The sequence below is a fragment of the Toxotes jaculatrix genome, chromosome 5, assembly GCF_017976425.1.
Source record: "Toxotes jaculatrix isolate fToxJac2 chromosome 5, fToxJac2.pri, whole genome shotgun sequence".
Classification (NCBI taxonomy): domain Eukaryota; kingdom Metazoa; phylum Chordata; class Actinopteri; family Toxotidae; genus Toxotes; species Toxotes jaculatrix.
In genome coordinates, this window is record NC_054398.1 from 26,254,574 (window position 1) to 26,278,392 (window position 23,819).

The 23,819-nt window shown below is 41.4% G+C and overlaps 1 protein-coding gene across 1 annotated transcript in view; it reads left to right on the forward strand.

The window, feature by feature from the left end:
- Window positions 1–23,819, forward strand: part of pot1 (protection of telomeres 1 homolog) — a 54,960-nt gene that overhangs the window by 21,667 nt on the left and 9,474 nt on the right. The window contains exons 7-10 of the mRNA XM_041039195.1: window positions 125–251; window positions 1,919–2,049; window positions 2,196–2,489; window positions 4,147–4,302. Of these exons, the coding sequence (XP_040895129.1) occupies window positions 125–251; window positions 1,919–2,049; window positions 2,196–2,489; window positions 4,147–4,302 (708 nt within the window). The remainder of the gene's footprint in view (window positions 1–124; window positions 252–1,918; window positions 2,050–2,195; window positions 2,490–4,146; window positions 4,303–23,819) is intronic.

Sequence of the window (23,819 nt, forward strand, 5' to 3'; positions counted from 1 at the left end):
AACAAATGTAGTGTCATACATGTTAACATGCTGACATAAGTGTGTCGTAACATTGTCGTGTAACACAGCATGTTTACTGAGGTTGTTGGTGCGTCTTTTTAAATAAGGTTTTGTTCCTCCTCAGGTTTCCAGGAAGGCCAAGGTTCCAAAGTATACATATGTCCGACTGGACGACCTGAAGGTTGGATCTGTGGTCAACGTGTACGGAGTGGTGCTCTTCTTCAAACAGCCGTTCAAGAGTCGGGGAACAGGTTAGTCTGAGCCTCAGGGCAAATGCTGGACAATGTGGCATGAATATGGTTAGATTAAGGCTCGCTAGACGTTAATCGTGTTCTCTATATTAGTTAACTGGGCTAGCATGCAAACATTTGCTAATCAGCACTAAACATGTAGAGCTGACTTTATTTGTATTATGTCATAATGAAAGTAAAGTTATTTTTCAAGTTCATAATGTAAGAATGTTATTGGGCATAAAAAGTTAGACAGTTTTGTTTTTACAAAATAGGATTTTATGAGAGCAAAGTCGTAACAACAGACACAGTGTTGTGTTGTTAGAATAAAATTAAGTCAGGTACACAAAAAATCACAGTACTATCAAAATTTTCTCATTTTACAAAAACATACATTTAATGACGTTAAGTCATAACTCAATGAAATTTTACAACTGAGGTTGGAAATTTGCCAAAAAGATAAAATAACAGAATGAAATAATTTTTATTTATTTATTTTTTTCAAATGTAAAATAAGGTTATGACTTTAGTTTTCAAATTGCTGAAAAAACTAGAAGATAGTTTATCAGGGTGTGAATGTGTTTCTTTTTTCTTTCTTTCTTTTCTGTGGAGCTAAAAAAAAAAAAAAAAAAGTTTCGACCTTTTCAGCACCATGGACAGAGACACGTAGCCGCACAGCAGCTGTGTTTAAATGTGTGCGTTTAAAAATGTAAAATTAGAATAAATATTGGTAAACGAGTCCTGGAAACACAAAACACATCATCTCCTCCAAGTCAGAAATGAACAAACAGAAAAGAACAGAAAATTGCTAAAAGCTGGATCAGTGCAAAGTGAGAGCAGACACACACGACACTGCAGCAGAGTTTTGTTTAGATGAATTTAGATTACTAAAAGATTAGATTACTAATCTAATTTTATCCACTGAACCTCTGGAACGATGTTTAGTCATTTACTTCATTTCCCTGTGAACGTACTGCAGCTGATATCAGGGTGAAGTGCACAGGAAGCAGTTTGACCTGAGGAGCAGGAGGCGGTTAGCTGTTAGCTGTCAACCTGCAGCCATGCAGGACAGGATGAGCAAGTGTGTGAGCGTGTGTGTGTGTATGAGTGTGTTCAGGGGGGATAATAAAGACAGAGCAGCGTCTCAGCTGGAAACCGTCCAAACTTTGTCATCATCACGTTTGTAGATCCTTCAGGCATCTTTTAAAGTAAACAGAGATATTAGAAAAATCCATCTGATCAGACACTAGAGAAACACACACACAGATGAAATCTTGTCAGATAGATACACATAAACATGCACAGACTCACATGCACAGATAATGAGTATGAAAAAAAAAGTTGTAAAGTGTCATAATGAGAGAAACTCATTTTACAAAAACAATATAATTTTGACTAATTACACATAATTTGAGTTTTAATAGTAGAAAAAGTGAAATCTTTTTCTGAGAACAGGAATTTTCATACACATCAGAACATGCATAAGCATCCTTTCTTGTCTTAGTATTTTTGTGAGGACAAGGAGGAATTTGAAGGTTTAAATTATATATAAGAATAAACCAGCTTGCATTAATTTTAACAGATGCATAACATTGATAAGGATCATTTAAATTCGCCTGTTTTAAAAGTTTGTCTGGTGGACAAACTTTCTTTCTTCTTAGATTTCTGAGACATTTCTGTCTCCACAGACTTCTGCTCCAGCCTGAAGATCACTGACCAGTCCAACCAGAAGGTTGGCTGCACCATCTTCTGTGAGAAACTGGAGGAACATCCCAAAATCTTTCAAATCGGAGACATTGTCCGCATGCACAGAGTCAAGGTCCGTCCCGGATACAGACTGGTCTTTTTAATAACCATATGTTGTGTTGCCAAATCAAAAGTTTACGTTATTTTATAATTTTGAAAGCAGGAATGTAGGAACTAAAGCTGAAGAGGTCACTAATACATGATGCTACATCTACACAGACTAAGTTCTTCAACAACTCCATGACACTGCTCAACACCTTTGGTTTCTCTGTGGTGACGTTTGATGGGGCGGTGGGCAGTGCCGTGGAGCCACGGACCTCCAGCCGCTCCTTCCACTTTGACGAGGACGACCGTCGCACTGTGGAGGAGCTGCGATCTTGGGCAGCCGACCAGACTCTCCTCCCCCCGCTTCCCACAATCCCTCTGTCTGCCGTTCAGCCTAAAGCTTACTTCGACCTGACCTGCCAGCTGTTGGCCAAAGCCCCCATCGACACCACCTGCACCCTGCTGAGGGTAAGAAACCTGAAGAGAAGCTGTTTATTTGTTTTTTTGGTAAAGTGGTTGAGTGTGAAAGTTCATTCCTGTCCTGTCACTAGACAAAATAGTTACTGGGTCTGTAAGTTCACCAAAAACAATTGAACCAGACAGCAACCAAACTTTGTAAAGTGTTAACTAATTTTATGGTATTAACTAATACTTGGATCAACCATGAGAGTTGAAAGTTGTGGAAAAGCTAACAGGTGGACCTGTTCCCAGTTTAAGCTCAGAGTGACACCGGCAGTGACAGTGATCACTGCTCTGTACTGAAACATTCCTAACAGCCTCAGGAAGCTTCCCTGGAGGCTGTTTACTGTCACATTACATCCATTTGTTCTTACTGTCATCTTCTTATTACCCACACTCACCTGTTTTCTCTTGCTGTGGATGTTAATTGTAATGTTAAGAAGCTCCATTGTTGTTTTGTTCCTCCTTGTTCCTCTAACTACGGTTCCTTTTTAAAACAACCTTCGACCAGCTTTTATTTAGAAACTGAAGAAGTCCATGCGTTTGTTTGTTTTTTTTTGTTTTTAGTCCCTTTGGAATAATGGAGCTGTTTTCCTTCAGTCTTCATCTGTCTTTTAGTGAATGTACTTCACAGCCTGGTAGCCTCAGTGGGAGGAGGTCTCATGTATTTTATCTCGGTCCTGAGCTGTTTTACCTGCCACCTCCGTTTTCAGAACAGAAATGAGGCTGTAAGTGATGGCTGGTTTCCTGCCAGTGAGGCTGATAGAGGAGATAAATTTGAACAGGGTTTGGCAGGGAATGCTGGTCCGCTGCCAGTCTGCTCTCACTGATTTCTAAAGCTGTGCTGAGTTGTAACAGCCTGCTGTCACACACCCCATACAACCAGGAGAGGATGTTGTCCAAACCATAACAAGTATTTAGATGAAGAATAAAGTTTTATGCCTCTTGTTAATCAGCTGAGATCATCATCAACCAAGAGTTTGTTAAATGCTCCCTGCTCTCAACTGCTTCACTGTAAACCAGTGGAGTTTAACTTAAATAAGTGTGACTGTGAAGGATTAGGCAGGATTAACTTCTTCAGGCGCAGTGGATAAAATGCTGCAGCCTGTTCACATTCAAGCTGGGATCTAACAGTATTAGAGCTTAGACAAATAATTCATGTATTCGTTAAGTGACAGAAAATCTTTTAAAAGTCGATCAATCAATTGTTTAAGTAGCTTTATTCAATCAAAAGCAGAAAACACTAAAATGAATGTTTTACCTTACTTTACAGTACAGAAGTAGAAATCATACTCTCTGTCTTCCTTCTGTTGTCCACTCAGACAGCTTTGGTTTTATTTGCCCAGGTTTTACGTCCCTCATATTTGTGTCTTTCTGTCCTCCACCTCAGTACAATGGAGGTGAATGTCTTTCTGTTCTACTCGTCAAACTGAAGACACAGGAGACTGTTGAGATTTGTGAGGGCTGTGAAGTGTTGCATCACCAAACGCAACCTTTGTGATGCTGCACACTTGTTTACTTTTGACCAAAGTCCTGGACCAAAGAGCTGGACAAACAAATGGATGGACTGTCCATCATCACCATCAGTGTTTGAAAATATCAGCCTCCTCTTCTTGGCCGGCAGATTCTCATCATCTGTGCGTCACGTTTCTGTGTTCATGTCCAGGTGTGGGACGGGACCAGGTGTCCTCGCACTCTGCTGAAGGTTATAGTCGAGCCAGGTGTCACAGAGGGGCCGTCCTCCTTCTCCAAGGAGAAAGAGAACCTCATCGCCAACGTCCTCATCTACGACAACCACGTGGAGTTCGCCAGGCAGTTGAAGGTCAGACAAAATCTAAACCCTGAAAAGAACGTTTCGCTTTCACTTCCTGCAGCTCAAGGTTTAATTTATTATGCATCAAAAATCGCGTCCTTAATTCTCAGTCATAACCCAGTCATAATCTGAACCCACAGACGTCAGACACATACAGCGGGAATAAGCAGAACAGTGGTCCACTGAGGATAAACATCAGTACATTAGTTTACAAATCTTTCCTTCTGTGAAAGTAATTTGAGAATTTTTACAAAAAGTCTGTTATTCCTCAAAGACAGGAATCAAAAAAACTCTACCACCACAACTCATTCATCTTTATCAGCGAATTTTGACAGAAAATCAGCACTGGAAGATCAAACGTAAAAACTTACAAATCAAGTTAACTTTATTTAAATCTACAAATCCTTAAACGTTACGAGCCACAGTGGATCCTGCATTGTGAAGAATCTGTATTCAGTGTTTGTTGACACTGTTTCCTGTGTGGCGTTCATCTCCTTCCTCTGTCTTTATGTTAAACATTTATTTCCCTTTCTGTTCTGCAAAACAAACCGGTTTGTTCTCTGCAGCTCGGAGAGCCTCAGGCTCACCTCAGATCACACTCCACACAATAATCACTGTGAATTTTTGAAAAAGGATCTCCATCTCACGTTCCCTCTCTCTCCTCCTCGTTCTTTGGGAGGTGGAACTCCAGCTTTGATCCTCTTTGCTTCTCATGTGTTCTTATCAGCGCTGCAGACAGGGACTCTTTAACATACAGCTGTGGAGCTCTGACACTCATTAGACCTGTTTTTCTTTTTTGTTTTACTTCATGGTACTACACAAGAACGGGTTTTACCTTACATTTACATTTCATATCGTTGTAATTTAATGCCTGTTGTTCCCAACCTGGGGGTTAAATGTTGAGGTTGTTATCTGAGATCAGGGAACACTGTGACGTCCCTCAGGGCGTTTTCAAACATTTAGTTTGTTTGTTCTCGTTCTAATCAGTGAATTAGTTCAGTGTTTTTCTGTATTGCTTCTAGAAGCTGGGCAGATGTAAACATCTGCCCAAATATTAAGAGGGTAATGTCGATTCATGTGAATTCATTGAGTTGAGTCGCTGTTTCCACTGTGATTCAGATTCACTCAGCTTATATCAGATTCGATGTAACACCCAACAAATCCACCCATGTCTTTTTCAAATGGTTTCTCTCAGTCTGCTGTGTGTGTGTGTGTGTGTGTGTGTGTGTGTGTGTGTGTGTGTGTGTGTGTGTGTGTGTGTGTGTGTGTGTGTGTGTGTGTGAGAGAGAGAGAGTCTGCAGCGAGGAAGCACATCCATCTTTATTCAGGTCTCTGAGAAATAAATTACACAGCGTCAGTCACAAAGTCACATTGAATTACAAGGCTAACCACACGCTCACATAGATACACACTCGCATAGACACACACACACACACACACACAGAGCTGTGTCATTGCAGGTTATCTGCTGTCGGTCCTGTTTTTCTCAGACAGGTTTATTACAAAGCTCTGTTGAATACATCAAACCCTAATCATTAGGGCCTAATGTGTGGTTTTAGGACGATTCACACTGACACCAGATTATAAAGCACTTCTCGAGCTTTTGACCCGCCTGTCACACCGAACAGATGTATTTAAACTCCACACAGGCTCCGCCGAGAAATGAATGTCAAACTTCATGTGACCCTTTCTGTCAACTCTATTTTCTTCTCGTGCTTCACCTGTTAAAGTGTTAACCCCACAGGCAGATGTTCATGTCCACCTACCATAACAATAAACCATCCCAGTTTTGGTGGAGGTATGGTGTTATGGATAAAAATTCAGTTTTTATATACTTTAGGCCATTTACTGATCGTGTTCCCATCATCGCTTCAGTTTTTAGATAGATTTAGGTCATAAACACTCCTGACAGCAAATTACAGCAAATAAATCAAATGAAATCAGAGGCAGAACAAAACAAAATAGTAAAAGTCAATCAATCAAATAATCAAAGGAAAATTAAGCCAGTTTACTCTTAATGCCACAGTCTTGGTGATTATTGAGCAGACCATGCACAGCGTGTTAATGTTTGGCTGTTGATAAACCCAACAAAGAACTTTCTTCAGCAGGTGCCTGTTATTACTTAAACGTTTGGTGCACTGAATTCCAGGTTTGGCCAAACAAACACTTCACTAACATCTGTTAAACCTGGTTACATGCAAAACACACTGTTACTGTCAGTCTTATTAGTAAGTTAATTCTTTTTTTTTGTTGATTTCAGATTCTGATCGTTTTTGTGTGTTTTATGCTTTTCTGTGAAATCGCTTCCCGATGTCAGCTCCTTCTCTCTGAGCACTTGGAAAAAGAGAGAATGAATGATTCTCATACCTGCATCAATTTATCAAATATCTGTCTTTATAAATGTCCCTTCCAGTATAAAAGCTCTCTTTCTCCAAATGAAATAGTAATGTCTAAAAATTGTTGCCCTCACAGCCATAATTGCCTTTTCTGTCTTTTTCTGTGTTAGTCTTGGTGTAGCAGCACCCGCAGATCTTTGTCCATTTCTTTTGTGTGTTGGTAATCGGTATGGAGTGGCCTGTGGAGCTGTACCGACAGAGGAAAGCTGGCAGGAAACCGGGAGCTCATTTGTCCTTTTCAGTTTTTCCCTACAAGGACGTCCACCCTGTAATAATCCAAAATAACTCCTCTCTAACAGGAGAATTTACTGAATTACAGCTATGGAAACCACATTGCCTGACCTCCAGCTGCAGAGCTAATCCCACACAGCCTCAGCTGCTGTTTGACTTTACACACAGGACTGAATATTGCTGAAGATAAATGAGTTTGCATTGACCTCTGTGTAGTTTCAGTGCCTTTCTGTTGTTTCTTTACCACCATTAAACCAGTGTTGACAGGAGGCGCACAACACTCCTGCCAGACTTTCAGTGAGACGTTTCTCTCCTGTTCTTGCTTGTAGAGGAACTTTTATTGTGACCTTGATTTAACGTCACTGAATGTTTAAACTGGCCTCAGATCTTTAAAGCCTCGAGGCCTCGGATGTTTGTGAGCTGGAGGTTTGGTGTTTTTTTGGCGTCGGCTCAGCTCTCAGAGCTCAACAGAGACTCTCAGTGGATGTTTTCAGATGTTTGTTTGTCAGGACGTCTTTTTCAATGCAGAACTACCAGATGCTCTCAGATACAGAACGTTGCGATCTTAAGGCCACAGTAGCAGTGTTATGGTCCATCGCTGGGCCAGGGATGCAAACTCGTCACCTTTTTGATGAAAATCGCTGTTTTGAATCCAGAATGGGTCAGATGGTTGTTGATTACCTTAATTGGCCAACTTTATGTTAACATTAGCCCATGTTGGTTCCTTTTTCTTTATGCTGGAATATTATTAGCACAGTTAATATAACAGATATAATTGCAACAAAGTTAAAGGATTTGCTTTTGGATTTGTTTTGGAACATGACACTGATTCCTACCTGCGTAGGGCCTGCGTAACTTGAGATGTGGTTAAACACAGTGTTGGTGTGTGCATCCCTGTTTGCAGCCCATCTCATAAATCAGCAAGACCAAAGAGAAAACTACTGCAGTGATTATTTTAGCTCAGTGTAATGTTTTGAAGTTGTTCAGAACAGACAGTGGGAGCTTCGTCTTCCTGTGGAGAATTCATCAGTGAATTTATACTTTTAATGGTGACAGAAAATGACTTTTAGTCCTTAGTATTTGCTCCATTTACCAATCATTTGCCTTAGTGAAGTTAATTTTTTCTCATTAATTGTCTTAATTATCGCTGTATGAAGTGCTAATCTGTCAGTTGTTGTTACAGAGTCAGTTAAATGGTGAGCTTGTGAGGCCAAGCAGGGACTGTTTTACTATTCTACAGTGTGCACAGCTCTCCGCTCTGTCCTTGTGACGCACATCTGCCCTCGACCCTGGACGCGTCAAAGAGCTCTTCACAATCAGAGAGAGCCGGTTCATTACACAAACCACCTTTAACCACATCTAAACGCTGGAAATACTCTTCATCAACGCAATTACTTAGCTTAAAACAACTGTCAGAGTAATGAGTTTGAAATTAAGTGTTGAATGAGCCCATCTGGAAGTCACTCGTTTATATACGGCTCAGTGAAATGTAAGTGGAGCAAATAAATAAATAAATAAAAATAACAGCATGACCCTGACCTGAAGCGGAGCACAGTTTTCTGTACAGCTCTCCGCTTCACATTTAAGGCACATTTTAGTGTCACAGTTTTGAAATTGCTCTATGGGATAAAAATATTGGTCGTTCATCCTTATGTTTTTTTCAAATCAGACGTTAAACTATGTGCTATGGAATAAATCTTGTCTGTGACAAATTAGAGTTTGACCAATGAAATCGGTTTCACAGAGGACGATGCAGCGGCATGAGTTTGTGCTTACTTCTCCACCTACTTCGTTTACGTGTTATCAGTGATCCGAGTCATCAGCACAGACTGAGGTTACTTTAACTGCAACAGCTGCCAGATGAAGGTGAATGACAGGAACAGGAAAGACTCTTCTTGTAGATGCCAAAATAAGAGTGATTTATTTAATGTATTTCTTTTTTTTTGTTTTGTTAGGCTATATTCCATGTGCTTAAATGCAAATTGTGGATTTATGTTATAAGTTTCAAGGTGGTCTGCCGCCCTGTTTGTCTATGGGTGGAGCCAAAGTTATTCAGGTCAAGTGAGGCGCACAGGTGCGCCTAGTAAGTTAGTTCGAAGGCTGTGTGGTGCCTCGCCGAAAAAGTTTTTGACCGTGTAGTTTGACCGTTTAGTTTTGAACGTGTAGTTTGATCAATTTTTGTTATCATAATGAGTTTTGAAATGGACGTTGTATAAGAAGGAACAAAGATTAAACTGAATGAATGAAGTCGACGCTGACTATGGGATTCTTTTAATCAGATATGTATATGGACACGCGTCAAACAAGCCTGACTCACACAGCCTAAGTGGCTTCCTTTATTTTTTTTTTTTTTTGGAGAATATGATGCCGCTATAATCTAAGTCAAAAACTTTCGGCGGTGACGGATTGAAAGACTGTCGGATGTTGCCGCTGAGACTTATTGTCAAGCAATTTGGATGCCATTGGACTCTGGACCGAGGTATAGGAGCAGTCTGCATGGCCGATCGGCTTAAAGTACACCTTGGACTTTCCTGTGGGCTACCTGGACTGTAACGTGGAGCGCTTGGTAACGATGGAGGAAGTTCCAGATGGCGCTGCACCTGCAAACGGTGTCCAAAAGAGGGCGCCCAAGCTCACGGAGAAGGGTATGGAAGAAAGACTTAATCATTACACCAATGCACGGAGAGTAAAGCTGAGACAGCTCACTGCTAAGGCTAATGATATTGAAGAGCTTATGATGGATGAATGCAACTTTGAGAACGTTAAGTTAAAATTAAAAGACCTTAATGCAACCTTGGCAGTATTCAAAAAATTCAATAAAGATGTCCTGCAGTATCTTCCTAAGGATGATCTCAATTCTGACCAGGAAGAATGGTTTAAACCTAGGTTGGCCAAATTCATAACATTCATTCAAGGTGTTGAAAAGTGGCTCCAGGATAAACAAATCCATGCTGAAAACACTGAAACGGCTCAAGAGCCGACACATATGGACAGTGTGTCATTGGCATCAGTGAATAGTGGATCAAGGTCTGGTAGTGAAAGCTCCAGTCGGTCATCAGCTTCTTCTGCTCGCTGCAGAGAGGAGGCAAGACGGGCAGCCCTAGAGGCAAAGGCAGCTGCACTGAAGCAAAGACAGGCTCTTCTTCTTAAAGAGGCCCAGCTCTCTCTCGAGAAGGAGCAACTTGAGATTCAAACAGCTTTAGCTGTGTCAAATGCCAAAATTAAGGTTTATGAAGGATATGAAGATCCTCAGCCAGGTGATGCAATGAATGTGCTGATAATGAAAATACTGATGAAGGAGGGTTAAGTTCTCAAGCGGAGGCTATTCATGTTATTCAAGAGCATGCTCACATGTTTGGCAAGCCCTCAAGCATAGTTCTTGGAGCTAAACCCAAGGTTCGTAGACCTACACACAGCAAACCTCAATTGCAAAGATCCAAAGAGGCAAATCTGGCAGCACAGAGTGAGCAGCAGCAGAATCCAGCAAGTGCAAATGAGCTTTTTGCCATTCTCAGACAACAGACTGACATCACTGAAATGATTGCTAAGCATCAGCGATTAGCTTACCTGCCCCAACGTGATGTTCCTGTCTTCTGTGGTGACCCACTTGATTTCAGATCTTTCCTGAAGGCCTTTGAGCATGCAGTGAGTTCTAAGACAGATGACGATGTTGACAAGCTTTATTTTTTGGAACAGTTTACAAGAGGCGAGCCTCATGACCTTGTAAAAAGCTGTCAGCACATGCCCTCAAGTCGTGGCTATAGAGAAGCTATGCGGCTACTGGAAGACTGTTACGGAAACCCCTTAAAGATTGCAACAGCCCTAAAAGAGAAGCTTTTTCAATGGCCACAGATGAAATCAGAAGATGCTAAAGCCCTCAGTAGCTTTTCTCTTTTCCTTGTGAGTTGTTCTAATGCCTTACAGGATTTGGATTATATGGATGAGCTGGATAACCCAACCAACATGAGAGTCATTGTTTCAAAGTTGCCATATAAAATCAGGGAAAAGTGGATAACTATGGCTTTTGAATTAAAGGAAAGAAAAGGAGCAAGAGTAAAGTTTGTGGACCTTGTTATATTCGTTGACAGAGAAGCAAAGATCATTAATGATCCACTCTTCGGAGACCTGAATTGTCCTGCTTATGGAGAAATGAAAGAGAGAAAACTAAGCATGCTGGAAAAGGTGGCAAAGAAAGATAAATCAAAAAGGAGCAGCTTTGCCACTAATGTGTCTCTCTCTAAAGAATATGTAAATGATAAGTCCAAGACCACAAGTGTGCCTAGTAGTTCTGCCTTCAGCAAGCCATGCCTATTCTGCAAAAGAAATCATGCCATGGTAGAATGCCATGACATCTAAAAAAAAACTCACAAAGAGAAGCTGGACATATTAAGAAAGACTGGACTTTGTTTTGGTTGCTTGTCTAAAGGGCATGTAAGCCAGCAGTGCAAAAGGAGAGCTACATGTCAAATATGTTCGCAGAAACATCCTGATTTGTTACATATTCACAAAAATGAAAGCAGCTCAAAACACACAAATGCAAATTGTCAAACAGAAAACAGTATCAGTGACCAAGCAATCTCAAGTGCGCTAGTGAGCCTAAATCAAGTTGCCACTGCCTCTAATGGGGCCGGAGATGGCTGCATTTTGTCCATACTCCCAGTTCGTGTCAAGTCAAAAAAGGGAACAAAAATTTTGGAAACATATGCCTTTTTGGACCCTGGAAGTACAGGCACATTTTGCACTGACACGCTGGCAAGGCAGTTAATCCTGCAAGGCAAGGAGACAGAGCTCATCTTAAGCACGATGGGGTCAGTCAAACAGATAAAAGGATGCATAATGAAAGATTTAGAAGTCTGTGGGTTGGAAGAGAAAACATACATCAGTCTTTCAAAGGTTTTCACGCAAGCAAAAATCCCTGTGGGAAAGGAAAATATTCCCAAACAAAAGGACATTGACAGATGGTCATACCTCAAACAGGTGAAACTGCCCCACATAAATGCAAACGTAGGATTGCTCATTGGAAATGATGTGCCGGAAGCTTTTGAACCATGGGAGGTAATACACAGCAGAAACAATGGCCCATATGCTATAAGAACAATTCTAGGATGGACTGTCAATGGACCCATGAGAGAACAGAAGGATGGTAAGCAGCACCTTGTCTTTGTGAATCGTATTTCAGTGAGTACTGTGGAAAAATTGCTTAAGCAGCAATACCTTGTTGACTTTCCTGAGCATCACTTTAAAGAGGAGACAGAAATGTCAGTGGAAGACCAGAGGTTCATGAACTCTGTGTCTAAATCTGTGAGCTATAAGGATGGTCATTATCATATCAAGCTCCCGGTGAAAAATGCTGATCTCAAAATGCCAAACAATCGTGATGTAGCAGTTCTACGTGCACTTGCTCTGAAAAAGAAGCTGAGCAGAAATTCTGAATTTCATGGGAGAGTATACAGAATGCATTGAAGACATGCTAAAAAAGGGTTATGCAGTCAAGGTGCCTGGATCACAGCTCAGTCCACAGGACGGCAAAGTGTGGTACATCCCACACCATGGAGTGTACCACCCGCAGAAGAAGAAGCTGCGGGTAGTGTTTGACTGTGCTGCTAGTTTCCAAGGAACTTCTCTGAATAAAGAGCTGCTTCAAGGCCCAGATTTGACTAACACACTTGTGGGTGTGCTGACTCGCTTTAGACAAGAGCAAGTGGCAATGATGGCTGACATTGAAGCCATGTATCATCAAGTCAGAGTTCCAGAGGAGGACACAGACCTTCTACGCTTCCTTTGGTGGCCAGAAGGGGATCTGACGCAGCAGATAGCTGAATATAAGATGGTGGTTCACTTATTTGGTGCCACTTCTTCTGCAAGTTGTGCAAATTTTGCTTTGCGGACAACAGCTGTTGATAACCGAACCAACTCAGGGAATGAAGCTGTGGATACTCTTCTAAAGAACTTTTATGTGGATGACTGCCTCAAAGCAGTCAGCAGTGAAGAGGATGCTATTGCTCTAAGGAAAGATCTCACAGCGCTGTGTGCTTCAGGTGGATTCCATCTCACAAAATGGACTAGCAATAGCCGTGCACTGTTAAAAGCTGTGTCTGAAAATGACAGGGCCAAGGAAGTGAGAGATCTGGACTTGACAAAAGATGCTCTTCCAGTTGAACGGGCTTTAGGCGTGCTTTGGTGTGAAAACACTGACACCTTCAAATTCAGAGTCATTAACAAAGAGAAACCTTTGACACGAAGAGGTGCCTTGTCTATCGTAAGCTCCATCTATGATCCGCTTGGTTTCCTAGCTCCTGTTGTTCTTCCTGCCAAAATCTTGCTGCAAAGACTTTCAAAAGCAAAGTTGTCTTGGGATGAAGAAATCCCTCAAAGTTATGTAAAGGCTTGGACTACCTGGGAGAATCAGCTCCCTCTGCTGTCCTCTTTTAAGATGAACAGGTGCATCAAGCCAGAGGGATTTGGACAAGCTGTGGTAGCTCAGTTAAATCATTTTTCTGATGCAAGTGAACTTGGGTATGGGACAGTTTCCTATCTGAAGCTGACAAACAGCATGAACCAGGTGCACTGCGCCTTTATGATGGGAAAGGCACGAGTAGCTCCCTTAAAGCAAACTACGACTCCCAGAATGGAGCTAGCGGCAGCAGTGGTAGCTGTCAGCATGGATAAAGTGATAAGAAAGGAACTTCAGCCCTCAGCTTTCTGGACGAATAGTACAGCAGTGCTAAGATATATTGCAAATGATGCACTGAGGCTGAAGACATTCGTCACTAACAGAGTTGCGGTTATCAGGGAAGCTACGAGTGTCAACCAGTGGAATCATGTTGAAACCCGTGAAAACCCAGCAGATTGTGCCTCACGTGGACTCTCAGCAGAGAAGTTTCTGGCCTACAAGACTTGGATAGAAGGACCATCATTCCTAAAAGACCCAAGCAGAATGGAAATAAATGGCTGCAAAGATTTCAAACTATCTGAAGATGATGATGAAGTGGGAAAAGCAGTTGCTGTATATCATGCAAAGATAACTGAAGGCCCATGTGTAATGGACAAATTGATAAATCATTTCTGAAGTTGGTGGCGCCTTAAAAGAGCCATAGCATGGATCCTCAGGGTTAAAGGTCAGCTGATGTGCATAGCTAAAAGAAGAAGAGGTTCCGATTCTACAATGGCGCATGATGACACCAACATCAAAAATCAGGGTCAAAAGGTCAAACCTTTGTGCCAAGGTCCTCTGACAGTAAAGGAGCTTGCTGCAGCAGAAGCAGAGATTGTTCGGCACTGTCAACACCAGAGCTTCAAGGATGAAGTTATTGCTTTGAAAAAGGGTAAACTACCTATTCGAAAACAAAGCATGATCCGCAAATTGGACCCAGTACTTCAAGATGGCATACTGAGAGTCGGTGGCCGATTAAGTAGATCTGCTCTGCCAGAAGAGGCCAAATATCCTGTTATCATGCCAAAAAATCACCATGCAACCACATTGCTGTTGTTGGATATACATGAAAAAACAGGCCACTCTGGCAGAAATTACATGCTGGCCCGCCTCCGTCAAAGATACTGGGTACCTGCAGCAAATTCAGCAGTAAGAAAAACCCTCTCCAAGTGTGTGAAATGCAGGAAAGATCAGGCAAGAGCCCAAAGCCAAAAAATGGCTGACCTCCCTGTAGATAGACTGTTGCCTGATAAGCCTCCCTTCACAAGTGTAGGCATGGACTACTTTGGACCTATAGAGGTCAAGCGGGGTCGTAGCATTGTTAAAAGATATGGTGTGTTGTTTACATGTCTGACGACTCGTGCCCTGCACATTGAAGTTTCCCACACACTGGACACAGATTCATGTATAAATGCTATTTGACGTTTCATGTGCAGAAGAGGTCAAGTGTCTTTGATAAGGTCTGATAATGGTACAAATCTAGTCGGAGCTGAAAGAGAGCTGCGTGCTTCTATACTCAAAATGAATCAAACAAAGGTACATGATGCTCTTGCAGCCAGAGGAATTCAGTGGGAGTTTAATCCACCTGCCGGATCACACTTTGGTGGTGTGTGGGAGAGGCAAGTAAGGCTGGTTAAAAAGGTCTTAAGGTCAGTGCTCCAGGAACAGACAATGGATGATGAATGTCTGCAAACTCTACTTTGTGAAGTGGAAGCAATAATCAATGATAGGCCAATCACTACATGTTCAGATGACCCAAACGACCTTGAAGCGCTAACCCCAAATCATCTACTACTACTAAAGAAGCAGCCATTACTGCCGCCTGGATTGTTCAATAAAGAAGACAGTAGGAGGACGTAGGAGATGGAAACAGACTCAGTATCTCTCAGATTTGTTCTGGAAAAGGTGGGTGCGGGAGTACCTGCCTAGTCTGCAAGAGCGCCAGAAATGGAATCGGGTCAAGCAAAACCTCAAACCTGGTGACATTGTAATGATCCTTGACGAAAAGGCCCCACGCAGTTCTTGGCTGTTGGGAAGAGTAGTGCAAACCAGGCTGGATGCAAAGGGCCTGGTGCGGAGTGTATTTGTGAAGACAAAATCAAGTATCCTGGAAAGGCCTGTTACCAGGCTGTGCCTGGTCTGTGATGCCAGCTAAGGGGTGTAGGCGGATCGCTGCCCCATAAAGGCACATTGGATTGAATATTAGTGTCCATGATTGTACTTTGTATGATGTATTTTCTTTGTATTGATGGCACAAGCTTTTTAGTTATTGGTAGAATGGTTAAATCATTTAGGTTAAGTAATTATGTGTCCTGCTGCCCCATAATTAGGGGCCGGGTGTGTAGCCAAAATAAGAGTGATTTATTTAATGTATTTCTTCTTGTTTTGTTAGGCTATATTCCATGTGCTTAAATGCAAATTGTGGATTTATGTTATAAGTTTCAAGGTGGTCTGCCGCCCCGTTTGTCTATGGGTGGAGCCAAAGTTATTCAGGTCAAGTGAGGCGCACAGGTGCGCCTAGTGAGTTAGTTCGAAGGCTGTGTGGTGCCTCGCCGAAAAAGTTTTTGACCGTGTAGTTTGACCGTTTAGTTTTGAACGAGTAGTTTGATCAATTTTTGTTATCATAATGAGTTTTGAAATGGACGTTGTATAAGAAGGAACAAAGATTAAACTGAATGAATGAAGTCGACGCTGACTATGGGATTCTTTTAATCAGATATGTATATGGACACGCGTCAAACAAGCTTGACTCACACAGCCTAAGTGGCTTCCTTTATTTTTATTTTTTTTTGGAGAATATGATGCCGCTATACTTCTGATCACTCAAATACAACAAAGATTCACTGTAAACAAATAAAAACATCATGATCCGACCCCCACCCCACCCCAAAACCTCGTGATCCACAGGAAACACTGAGTGTGTTTGACTTGTGATCACACTGTGGTATTTGCAGCATTTTACCTCTGTCCTGATAAGGTTGGTGTGAACTAAGACGTTGATAAGGACAGAGAGACAAACCTGAAAAAGGAAACACAGACCCCATGTGACTAAAGTCTGAGTGTGAGATTGTTGTTTTTTATTTTTTTTCTGTATGAGGAGACTGTCAGGTTTGTGAAAACTCTCAGCTGAGGTGTGAATGTTAATTAAGTGCAGCTTAAATTTAGATTCTGTTTCTGCTCCTTAACAGTGCGGCGAGAAATACCTTCGCTCATGTTGCGTAAACTGATTTAAGTTGTCGAGGAGTGATTTTCTGTTTTAGAACCTGAAGTGCCACAGTAAACAGTTTCCCTGATTTCCACTCTCTTTCTCCTCTCTGTGATATACTAATTTTATATTTTCAAACAGTTCTCAGAGAAAATCTTTTGAGAAAGATTTATCTCTTTGGTTTAATTGGCCTCCACCGGGTGATGAAAGCAACCTGGACCAAGCTATTCATTTAATGGTGTCACAATCCAAAAAGGTTTGGTTCAAAAATATTACAATACGTGATCATATTTAACCCACAGGAGGGTCCACACAGTCACGTAAACGCTGATCTGGACGCTAAATGGTAAAGAAGAATAACCCTTTCAAAACACTTCAAGCACTTAAAGCTCGGAGTGCTATATCATGAGCAAGGTGTCTTTTTGATTGAATTTTTTTGACAAGCGTCAGTCAATTCACCTCACATTCACACAGTGTGACACACACTAAGAGCTTTTCCACTAAAGAAGTGTTTGAATAGGAATATTCCCCCCCAATTACCAGGCTCCTCTGGTGAATCATCGGTGATATTGTGTGAAATCGACTGAGGCGTTTCTGGGAGAAGAAGGCCATTAGGAGAGAAAGGAGCCCATTATGATGAAAAGAGAAGCTGAGAACAAGAGAGCGAGGAGAAGGTAGAGGAGGAGGGCTGCAGTCGGTGTGTGTGTGTGTGTGTGTGTGTGTGTGTGTGTGTGTGTGTGTGTGTGTGTGTGTGTGTGTGTGTGTGTGTGTGTGTGTGTGTGTGTGTGTGTTGCCTCCCCCATCGTTGATTCCTTCAGCGAACACACACACACACACACACACACAGATGATAAGACATTTATTTGAATGGTACTTGTTTAAGAAAGGCAGAAACCTTCTGCAGACTTGATCAAACCAACAAACTGTCACATTCAGCTGTCAGTCTGTCACTCCTACACCACCTTCATCAGCAGAAACACTCATAGGGAGTGCATAGGGAGATGAAGACCATGTAGATTGCACTGTACTGTGTACGCAATTTGTGCCTCTCATAGCTTAACATGTTTTTGCATCAATGGTTTCGTTTGAGTCACTTGAATAAGCTTCTGTTCATCTAGTAAAGCCTGATGAAGCAGGTTTAACTTATACAGACTTTGAGCAGATATGTTTTTCATGCGTAGCTTTGGATCCATACAGACTGTATAGACAGCACAGTGTTAATGACCGTAGAGACCGTAGCTCGACTGCAGACGTATGAACTCGTCCGCCCATGCTGACTCTTCACCCATGTGAAGAGTTCTGCTTCCTGCAGGGTGTTTTTTTGTTTCAACATCTGACAGAGTCTCCTTCAGCTCCAGTTGTCACTGAGCTCGGTCTGCTCTCTTCTCTGCAACCTACTTGCTTAATATGTAGAGAAGCATGCGCTCTATGTGAAATGCAGGTTCTTGCTGTTGTGTGAGAACAGTCGGTGCCATGGACATGTTGAATTTCTGTTGATACAGTTTATTTCACAATGGTGCTTTGAGCTAAATGCTAATGTCAGCATGCTAACATGCTCCCAATCAGGGAGGTGTGTTCGTTTAATTATCTGCCCGGATCGTACAGGGGTCAGCAAACGTATGTGTGTAACGCCATCTAATTAAACAGTAGGCACCATCTAGTGGCACAGCCAGGTACAACTACAGTACAGTTTCTGATAGTTAGACCACACGTCCTCAACAACCAGATGTTTTGCTGACGGGTGAACTCAGAACTCGTGACTGATCCCTGAGAGTCCTTCTGGTTCAGAAGCCTGAATCCTGACTTCAGCAACATTGGCTCTTAAACAAAACTCTGATGAACTCATAGTTTTTCAGGTGTTTCTTCCTCTCGCCTGTTTCCAGCCTCAGAGTCTCTCTACATTACTTGCCCACAGCTCTTCTTGTCTCTTCCCATCCATTTGTCCATCTCTCATTTTCAGTTTTTTTCCTGACTCTACCATTCTTCATTTATCCATTTATCTTCTCCTCTCTCCCTCCTGCAGTTCTCTTCTTTCTGTCTCAGCAGAAACTGACGCAGCTGTTTACCTGGTTACTTCATTCGCCTCATTTTCTCCTCCTGCTGAACCTGCAGCTGCTGTTAGTCTTCTTTTTTTTCATATTGAGCGATATCAACAATAGTCGAAATATACATTTAACACCATTAATGCTAAGGAAACACATTTAACAGGTTTATTGAACCTCAAGGATACACGCATTGGGTTTTATTGAGTAGCACTGAATGTAAACTGAAGTTATATGAGAAAACTCTACAGGGTTCTTTTAAAATGAAGCTCAAGGGGTGTATTCAGTGTTGCAGGGTGTTATGGGTCTAAACTATCATTTATTTTTTAATTAACAATTTAATACTATGCAGCTAACACCGTGTAACATTTAAGGCAGCAGCCACAGTGCTTTTAAACTGACTGATACATTTATTGTAAATTACTTATCAATATCACTCATTTGTGCTAAATGTCAAGACTGTGTCTGTTGCCCACCCCTAGTGTTTAGAAATATCTGTCATTGACAGGCAGCAGATCTGTCTGCAGATCAGACTGTAGTAGATGAAGATGATGGTAATGATGATGATGATGATGATGAAGATGAAGATGAAGTGACAGTGAAGGGGTTTGGTCTTTGACACGTCACAGATGGTTGGGCCATTGCTTTGGTGCTTTTGGCAAATGTTGGATGGATTGGCACAAATATTCATGGCTCCCAGAGGATGACTCCTAATGACTTTGTTGACCCTCTGACTTTTCCTCGCGTGCCACCAGTAGATTGACCTTTCTGGCTTTGAGCGAAATATCTTGACAAACGTTAAATGTTTTTTTTTTTTTTTGTGAAATTTGATATTCCAGGTTCCTACAGGATCAGTTCTAAAGAGTTTGGTGATCCTCTGACTTCAGCTTCTCACTGTTGAAAAGTTACACAACATGACAAGTACTCTGAATCGGATATCATTAGTGTTGATGATCAGATATATGTAAAGTTGCACGATGCATATCAGCCATACATAAACTGCGTAACTGCAGTCTAATATATGCATAATTGACTTCTGTGCTCAGACTCATAGAGGAGGTTCGGATTCATTTGCTATGATTCAGTAGTGAATCTTTTGTTTTCTTTAACGGACACAATCGGAAACTCTGTGGAGAAAGTTTTAGCCGTTGATTGTTATAGTCACATTGTCCTTGTGATCTTCTCAGTCTGTGTTCAGCTCTGACAGCTTCCGCTCATTATCTCATTTTTTAGCACTCACGGTCGACCAAGTGCACATTTCCATGTCATTGAATGTTTTTTTTATTTTTTATTTTTCGGGGGGGGGGGGGGGGGGGGGTCACGCTCTAATGCGACTCGCTCTTTACTCCCACTCTGTTTCCTCTTTAGTGAACACAGCTATGAGGAAAATGAGGCTTCATATCGGCCCGCAGGCTCAAATCTCCCCCCCGAAATCCACAGACCGCAACAGAAACGCTGCTTCTCCTGGCGCTTGAGGAGGCAGCAGAGCATCACTCAAACAAGCGAGAGTTCAGATCCACATTCACACTGATGCCTCATTACACAGCTCTCGTCTGTCTTCATCTCATGTACAGATCATTTATTTAGAAGATACAGCTTTGGACAGATTTATCTCTCTGTGAATGTGAGTGGGTGGAATGTCTAATCTGAGGAGCAGAGTTTTTAAAAAAAAAAAAAAAAACCCAAACTGATTTTTCAGCATTTTCCTGTGTGAGATAAGCTGACAGTCTGTTCTTTTGGCTCTTTATCAACCTTTTGAAGAAGAAAATGGTTGTTATGTTCATGTAGAAGAAAATGGTCCAACTCTGCTCACCAGTTTGAAAAACAAACCCTGCTCCTGAAGGTGTTTAAACGTTGTGGGGGGCCTGGATTTCCTTGGCGGCCGTCTGATTCCACAGCGGCCTCGACCTCCTTCTCTTATTCATGAAGAGAGATAAGGAGCCAAACTACACAACCCAGGCCCTCGGTGAACACTCTTCCAGAGATTACAGTAAATAAACTATTGGTTTAGTCATGTTGAGTGTTGATGAACAAACAGATGTTGTAGGGAATCCTTCTACTCGAGCAGATTGTCTTAGTGTTGAAGGGATTTCTACTGGTTTTATTTCATCAGAAAGTCTCTTTGAGTTAAAGATCTCTTTTACAACATCATAACAAGACAGTTCAGTCACACAAACCAGTCATCACCAATTACAGTTGTCACAAGTACTGATAAAAATGTCAGTGAGTAGAACTTTAAAGTCTCTCGGAGGAATAAGTGTCAGTTATTTCTGTTCGCTTTTGCATCTCATTCCAGTCGTAAGGTCTGTAGTACTGGAAACCAGTCCTCCCCAGTTTAGAGCTGGTATAAGGAACTTTTAAAGCCAGCCTGTCCTGTAATGTGGTTCTATTACTGTTCACTTTGATGTCTGTTATGGATGTTTAATATCTTGGCAGCTTAAATATTAAGGCCTAGAAAACAATGATGATCCTCCTCATGGTGAGCCACAGTATGGAAGTGTAGGACATAACAAAAGAACATACTAATGAACATCACATGATCAGATGCCCACTGGTCACTGAATTGGAAGATTATGGAGTTAAAATCCAAATGATTCATCTTCTGGGGAGCAGTAATGTGATTAGGAAACTTAGTGGATTTTAATATCTGTTGTGTTCACTGGAAATCTTGTCCTGACACTGGTGCTAAAGTGTTTTCCTTTGTTACTCGGCTCGTCATTGTGTTTATGCTAGCTGTTCGGTTGCTGAAGCTGTTAATCAGAATCAGAAAACTTTATTGCCAGGTATGTTACACATACAAGGAATTTGACGTGGTGTTGTTGGTGCAAAACAGACGAATTGGACTGACAAGTCCCATAACACACAAAGTTGAAACAAGAAAAAAAAATTTTTATACTAAAATAAGAGAAAGAAGAAAGAAGTACTAAGAGTACTAACTAACGTAAATGCATTGAGGGGATCCAGTTTAAGAACGTAAGACTAGACGTAAGAAAGTATTTTACAAGCGTTAAACATTCTTAAAAATTTTCTATTTAATGCTAAAATTTATACTTTTACAACACCAAATAAAGAAAATCTTCAAAATATCACAGTAAAACCACACATTTAATATGTTGGGTGATGGTTTAGATCATCATCTAGTCACTACATTGATAATGAGATGAGCTGGAATCCGTCACATTCACCACTTCTAACCAGTTTCCATTGAGGCTGTAACATAGACATGTTACTGTCATTTAAATGACCTCAAACATGTCATTGACATTTCTGTGGTCACATTTCTTGTTATTTATTGGCCAAAGCATATACGGATAGTGATATATCAGGGATAACATATAATAAGCAATGGCAATAAATCTTCAAGTGATTAATGAATTGTAAAAGTATTGACTGATTGACCTCTCTTTCCTGTCCTGTGTGATTGTTTTACTTAGTGTCTGAAAGTGCAGTCGAGATATTTAATGTGAAGTTACGTGTATTTCAGTCGGTCACATCCACTCTTCCCCATCGAGATGATTTTCCAGCACAAAGAGCCCCGCTGTCGAGCCAGGCCGTATCTGTCTGGCTTTTAAAGCCCATTTCCTGCTGCTCCGTGAAGACGCCAGTGTGAAATGAATGTTTCGTCTTCTCAGCGAGGGCACAAGTTTTTTTGGCTGCTTTATTGAGCCTCAGCTCGACGAGGAGCCATGGAAGCCCAAAGCAATCTTTAGAATTTTAAGGAATCTCTTTTTACTGAGCAGCCGAGCAGCACTAATACCATGAGACAGCGGCAGCGGCGTCTTGGCTGTCGGGCGGTGGGTGGATGGTGGAGTGTTTAGTTTTCATACAGATCAAGTACTTACAGAAGCCGCCACAGGCTGCTCCACTCTGCTTCCTCAATCTCTTTAAAAAGAAAATGGTTTGTTTGCAGGGGAAGCTGCAGGGAGCCATTTTCTGTCATACAGGCCGATTGCTCTCTGAGTTGTGGACCAGTATGTCCTACGGCCCCTGAACGCCCCCTGTGCACATGCCGATAGTGATAATAACCTGATTGGTCAAAAAAGGTCAAAAAGCTGATCACAAAACTCCAACAATATCGCTGAGTTTCCTACTGTTGGTTGTTATGCCAACTGCTGTAACTGATGGAGCCATGAGCAGATTTTCTCTTTCCTCCTGAGCTTTTTTTTCTCCTTTATAAAAAAGAAATAGTCTCATGAAGGCTTTAAATTCTTGTAACCTCACACGGGGGGTAGAGAAAATTACACCATGCTAGATTCTGTATTTTTTTTGTAAGTTTTGATGAAATAGTTTAGGTCTGCAACATTTATTTAAAATAAGGCTAAATTGAGGCTTCCAGCCCTCTGGGACCAGTCACCTGCTGTTATACATTACAATAAGTGCCAAATGAACGGATGCATTCAAGGACACACTAACTGAGAGTTTAAGACAGGGGTGTCCAAACTGTTCCACAAAGGGCCGTGTGGCTGCAGGTTTTTGTTCCAGCCAAGCAGCAGCACACCAGACTCGACTCATTTAATCAACTGATCTCAGTCTTCAGACAGTTGATTGGTCAAACTGTGTGCTCTTCATTGGTTGGAACAAAAACCTGCAGCCACACGGCCCTTTGTGGAACAGTTTGGACACCCCTGGTTTAAGAGCTTTAGAAAAAATGTCACCAGCAGTGAAAAGTATTCATAATGAGTAGTTCTTGAGCTAAAATATGAAAAAGAAAAAGAAAAAAGAAAGCGGCATGTTCCTTTAATCTGAAACAGAATTCACCTGCTGTAGTTCAGGTACAGTTATAATAACTCACATTACCATAACATTTAACATGTTTTTTTTTTTCCCAGAGATTCAAAAGGTTTATTGTCATTTGCACAGTACAAAGCAGCTGTTCACACTATGCAATGAAATGCTTTTTTTGCCCCTCACCCTTCACACAGTGCTATATATAAAAAATAGATCTTACAAAAAGTAAAAGTAAAAGATATAGTAAAAGAAATAGAAATAGCAGCTACATATGTACAAAATACAGAATAATTTAAAGGAAAAAAACAAAAGGTGTTTACAGAAACTGAGCCTAATGGTTCAGGGGAGCATACAAATAGCTAACACCTCATAAGACACACCTCGGTCCCAGTCTAATCACTGTACACAAACATGACGTGAACTGGAACATTTTGAAATTTGAGTTTTTAACTTGCCCTTGTATTGTTTGAACCAAATGTTTTTCTTGTTAT